General features: G+C 40.2%; 1 protein-coding gene across 5 annotated transcripts in view; it reads right to left on the bottom strand.

Annotated features, from left to right (window-relative positions):
• Positions 1 to 901: 901 nt before the first annotated feature.
• Positions 902 to 6,000, bottom strand: part of VMP1 (vacuole membrane protein 1) — a 64,315-nt gene continuing 59,216 nt past the window's right edge. For all 5 annotated transcript variants that reach the window (XM_035343150.1, XM_035343152.1, XM_035343154.1 and 2 more), the window contains 2 exons: positions 3,006 to 3,108; positions 902 to 1,701 (listed from right to left, as the gene is read on the bottom strand). In XM_035343150.1, coding sequence (XP_035199041.1) covers positions 1,558 to 1,701; positions 3,006 to 3,108 — 247 coding nt within the window. In that variant the 3' untranslated portion in view covers positions 902 to 1,557. The remainder of the gene's footprint in view (positions 1,702 to 3,005; positions 3,109 to 6,000) is intronic.

Raw genomic sequence — 6,000 nt, 5'->3', positions numbered from 1 at the left:
CCAAAATGTCAGACAGCCTACCGACTGTTGTTGCCATGAGATCCAACAGTCAACATCAGTCTGATAAGCTATCCGACAGGATGGTACAGCCATGGAGATGTCACGACGGTTGGCAACACAAGAGGACATTCAGGCAGGATTGAACATAATACTTATTCTCTCACCTTGCTCAAGAGCTGCCCTACCCTAATAGAGGGATAAATCTAACCTAAGCGAGAACAAAATCTAGCTACTTTGTGCTCATATTCCACCGTTTGATAACACTAACTGAAAGTCAAATTCTTGTTAATGCCCCATAGGGTAAAAATGAAGAACAATAGTTCTGAAGTTGTTGGAGCTGCAATACATACGCTGTAGCAGTGGAATGGGTGTCTACTTACTAAAGAGGGAAGAGATCAGTTTTGGTATGGGTTATGTCGTATACATTAAAACTGGAACACACCGAGTCCTAATATTGTTCTATAAATGTCTGATTTTTAAAGCAAAACTGTAAGGTTCTCTACAGTTCTACACATCATTGCTGGGTTTGACACCAATTCTGTTTTCAGATGGAATCTTTTCCCTTCGTTGCTCATGGTGCTGTGATCAGTGGCAAATGTCTACAAAGACTTTATGCTAACAGATATAGCTAGCTAGCTAATCTGCCTGCGTCAGACATGCTTCAGGTTATTACCAGTGAGCCATACGTCAAGTTATTTGCTTTCTACTTTCTTCTGCTAAGTAAGAAGTTCTTAAAGAAAGAAAAACAAACAAACAACCAAGAATAAGGGGCAGTTTCAGCACCATTTGTGCAGGAAGGATGAGTAAAGCATGCACATCATGGGATTAAGGCTTAACAAAGAAACTGGGTATACAAAAGTGGAGAGGAAAAGAAACAGTTTAAAAAGACTGACACAAGAAATTCTGGAATGATCAAAGATGACTTTATAAAGTTTTATCTTAACTTCATTCTAAATATACAGAATAAAAAATGCCAGCTTCAGCATTTTGACAATCATCTCTGCTAACATCATGAAGATTAAAGGGTGGCTTTTCCAACCGAGAGCACGTGCAATGCAATGGGACACTGGAGAACTGAGATGGAATAACCTTACCATGAGGGACATGCAACAGTTCTTACCCAATCTGTATTCGTTTATATACATTTTGATGGTCTTGAAAGTTAAGGAAAAAGCAAAACAGCCACCCATCAAAATAAAAAGTTACCCTCAGGTCAGTCTGAAGTTAAATCAGGAAATATTAAATCGGTTTTGGAAGTAATTTGGATGGACAACATCTGTGTTAAACGTTTCACATCACATTGTCCATTCATATGTCCATAACACAACCCAGACATGTAAAGCATTTATACCTTACCTTAATATCTTTAAGTTTGTCAATGAAATGTCTGCTCTAAGAGTCAAATTACTTTCAAAATAAAATAAAAACCTGTTATAGTCGAAAAATGATGTTAAAAAGTTTTCCCCCATTTTGAATAATGCTGATTTTTAAATATACGGAAAGATGTGTCATTTTTCATGTCTGTTAAAACCCAGCCCAAGGGTTTTTTTTCCAAGCTCATTTGGTTTTTTCTTCAGAGTACATCTTCTGTTGCAGTCGTTTGGCATAGCTTTGGGCCATGGAGTTGATTATAGATAAGATAAAATAACAAACCATGACAATCACCAATTTTTCAAACATCCACGATAGCCAGTTTTCCCCCTGAAGAGACAAAGACAAAACAGAACAAGGAGGAAAATGAAGATTAGTGGACAGCACAAAGGCAAATTCTCCATTTTATGGGTGAAAGGGAAAAGCCCAAACATTTTTTTGGATTATGTAATTCATCAAATTAAAAACAGGAACCAAGTGCAAGCTGACAGGATTCCTGCAGGTCCCTCTCTAGAGCTGACTTTAGTCCCTTGAAAGACAATGCAGGAGGGGTTGCCAAATACACCGCAGGGCAGACGATGAATCCTTGATCATTACTCGTGTGCTAGTGAAGTGATTTATTATTCCTAGCATTGTTTGGACCTCGCTAACAATTCACAGAGTTCAGAATTAGCAACCCCTGTCATTCCCTGTCATGTTCATTGCAAGGAAAACAATAAGGTCATTGGTTAACAATGTTTTTTTTTCCTAAACTGCACACACTGTGTGCTATCTTCCAATTAGGAGCCAATTCTTCCAGGAGTTAACGCGATGACCTCCGCAGCCCCGCTTTGAGCGTTTCCACTGCTACTCTTAACTGTGGGCTTCTGTCAAAGGAGGGCAGCAACGCGCTGCACAAGTCACTCCAATGCTCATCTAAGGCATCTGAGTATTTAGTTCTTCCCGACTGAGCCTCCCTAATTTAATCTTTCTATTAAGAAGCAGGCAAAGAACCACTTACAAGGACAGCCACAGGTATTAAATGTGAAGCGTGAGATAAATGGGTTTTACGTCACGATGCCTTCGCACCCTAAGGGAACTCTCGCTGAAGTTAAAATTCCTCTGTCCCCACTGAACATTGAGGGGGGAATTGGACTTGGAAATTGAATTGAAAATTTATGTTTTTTTAAAGTACTTTGAGAGGATACTTCTGCCCCTTTGTACCAACTTTCCTTTTCCTTTTGAACACTGACGCTTGGGGATTTTGTTCCTTTCCTTGGCCATTAAAGCTGCAGAACCCACTGGCTCCTGGAGTACCGGTGCTGCCGCAGCTCACTATCGCTTCACATGTAACTGCCACCTTTTTTGTCTGCTTAAGTTTCTCTTTCAAAATAGGCACACTGATACAGAGGCACGATGAGCCACTGATGTTGGTTTAATGCTTTTTGTATTCTCTAAGAGGTTTCAATCCAGTTACATAAAATTACAGTATTATTTTTAATTCCCAGGTTCCTTTTAAAATTAATTTTTACTGATTCCCTGGGCCACTGCAAATCTTTGGAAAACGGAATAAAGAGTTACATTGCTAAAAGTGACCAGCCAAAGACACAGCTAAAGGAAAAGTTAACTGGGGAGGGAAGCAGAGAGGCTCTTACCTGTGGCACGCCACTGTCTGATTTGTGGTGAAGTTTTATCCTCTGAGCTTCCAAATATTCTTGAAATGGCTTCTGAAGAGAAGGACCTATACTTGGAATAGCACTGATGCAAAGTTCATCCCAGAGAACAAGACAAAATAGGGGAAGAAAAAAAAAAAAAAAGAGAGATATGTATATATTTTTTTATAACTTACCACTTGACCCAAACAGAACAAAGTTCAGACTGAGCTACAGCTCAGAAGGGTACTGCTGCTTGGGAAAACATAGCCACAAAATAAAGTGAATTTTATCTTTTAGCTGGTACTTCTGAAAGGGACGTATTTCCCCAGATCCTCAAAAAGCGTTTAAAAAGAAAATATTTCAGAGCAAATCAGCGGTAACACACTGTTGGTAAGACAGAAAGCCGTGAGCTAGAGCATTTCCTTAAAGCCCGGGAGAAGCCAGCTGAGGCTGTGCACTGATGCAGTGCTGAGAATAAAATGAATGACTTCTCAGAAGTCCCACATTTATCACCAGCAGTTCCTGTAAGAACTGGTTTGAACCGATTAATAAGGAAATGACTTGTGCTTGTGTCATCCCTCAGTTAAAAAAGAAACTGCTCACCCTATGACTTGCCCCTATCTTCTCAAAGAAGACGGCCCCTTTCTCAAACTAAGTCCTTATTAGGACAATCTGTGCGTCATCCTTACCCAAAAAGAATGCATTAGCAAATTCTGCAGGCACCTCCCACAAGTCAGTGATTAACAAAGGAACAAAGAAAGAACTATGAACCCTGTTCTGAATCATTTCATGGTTTATGGCAGATGACTTGCACAAAAGCTACAATACGTTACCCAACACCTTGTTCTGACACTAACGTCTAAGGATCACCGACAGCCTTGTGGAACTAGGAACGCTCTCCTACCTCCAAAGCACAAAGGTGGTAACGCAGGACAGCGAGCAGCCACCAAGTTCCAGCCTGCAAATACTGCAGCCGATCCAGACCCCAATCTAAACCAACACAGGTGATGTTTCTTTTGATCTCCACACCACACAATTTAGCAGGAGGCGCAAGGAGCTTCAGAAATTGCCATGGCGCACAAAAAAGCTGAGGTGTTACACAGAGGAAATTAAATTACCCCCAGCAGCAGCCGGTGGCATTAACACAAGCACTATCTGAGAGCACAGTCCCAAGGTTTAATCCACCTCCTAACAAGAACTAGGGGAGATTCCCCATCACTGACAAAAACCATCCGATTCTCCAAGAGAACTGTTTTTTTATATATATTATTTTAAAGAAATCAATGAGGTATTCTAAATTTAAAAGTCACTTTAAATTTTAATGCTACAGTTCCCATTCTATTATTTCAGGAAGGATTTAGGATTCAGTCACCAAGACATACTCACAGGATTACAAACCGATCACCTCCTCTCCGAACGGCTGCTATTGCTACGTGGGGCTAGATCTCCAGTTATTTTCCTCAGTCTCCTGTTTTGTCATGATCTTAGCTGTTCCATCTAAAAGCCCAATTCAAAAGTAACAGCTTCCTGATCTTAAGGATTTATGAAAATGCACAGATTCGGGAAACAAAACAGCTCACTCTCTGAAACCTATTTCCTTTACTACAGTCGGGGCAAATCATTTTTTGAAAATATTTACAAGAACAAGAGTGTGCGTCCCTCATGATTCACCATCGCGATGATACAAATGGGTGAGTAAATTTTGTGCCTGGAGTGGTAAATCTTCAGCCAAAAAAAGTGTTGAGACTAAAGCACACCTATTACACATTTTACATAAAAACACGTCAACTTTTTACAAACAATTTCCAGTTTGGCAAAACCCACCCTTAAGAATCCCACTTTATTTGTGGTAAAACACCCTCCTGGTGACTCGCCGATCAGTGCGAGTCACGGCTGTAAAGGAGAATTAGGGCCTGGGCTTTCTGTTCTTTTTTCAAATGGCACTTGGAAGCAGGAAAAGCCACTGGAGGTAATACTTCTAAAATTGTACACGGGTATGAAATGGGGAAAATTTAAATTATGAGATTAATGAGTAACAGGAGAGTTACTCAAATTCCTCCTTTTTTTCCTTTCTTCTTCTGAAAAACTGAACCAAGTCAGTGCCCGGTTAGCATTAAACAACAGAACAAAAACATGAAAAGCAAGTTCAGATGGCTTGAAAAGATTCCTGTGTATCAATGCTCTATTTCATTTTTTTTCCCCCCACTAAAGCATTCAGTATTTGCTCTTTGTGAGCATGACTAAAATTAAGTGTAGGACATTCATTTTGTTATAGCTGTTTTGAAGAACTGTACAGCCCTGAACGTAAGGACCTTCATTTCTAAAAATCTGCATCGCTTTGCGCATTCACACACATCTAACATTGAAAAAAGGTGCAGAGGTTTAACTAAGTAAAATTAAACTAGAAAATAAACTCTGTGCATCCACAGCACTAGAAATAAAATGGTCACACTCCCAGCTCAGTGGGTGAGTTACTCGTACCCTTTCAACAACATTCTGCGATTTACTGAACCAGCTAACGTGTTTGTCACCTAACATCGAAGTGTAAAAATCATTTGAGATCTGAAAGTCAAAACCCCCAAATCCTCCAGTTTTCATTTATTTATTTAGAGCTGAGTGAGAGGTACCCTCACAAACGTGGAGTTCAACTCAGTGAGGCATCAAAGGGGAGGGGGGAGGCTTCAGCCTGCATCTTTAGGTGCTCCACTTCAGGCAGAGGCAGGTACAAATGCAAAAGGAAGAGATTTGCATCATAATTCTGCACCACTTAGCCCCGACTTTAAGATCAGACTTTTTTAAGTCTTCAAAAGGCTACCGCAGTTTCAGGAGCCTCGATGCAAACCACAGGCACATTTACACATCCGACTTGAAGGAAGATGCTGGAAGATAAAACCCCGTTGTAGGACAGCCTGAAACTCATTCCTGGCATTGTCCTTTGAAAATAAAGCCTCTTGTCTTTCAAATAAGGAATAGGAGAGGATGACAGAAGAAAAGA

Source organism: Oxyura jamaicensis, chromosome 19 (genome assembly GCF_011077185.1).
Source record: "Oxyura jamaicensis isolate SHBP4307 breed ruddy duck chromosome 19, BPBGC_Ojam_1.0, whole genome shotgun sequence".
NCBI lineage: Eukaryota > Metazoa > Chordata > Aves > Anseriformes > Anatidae > Oxyura > Oxyura jamaicensis.
This window is presented reverse-complemented; position numbering and strand designations above follow the sequence as displayed.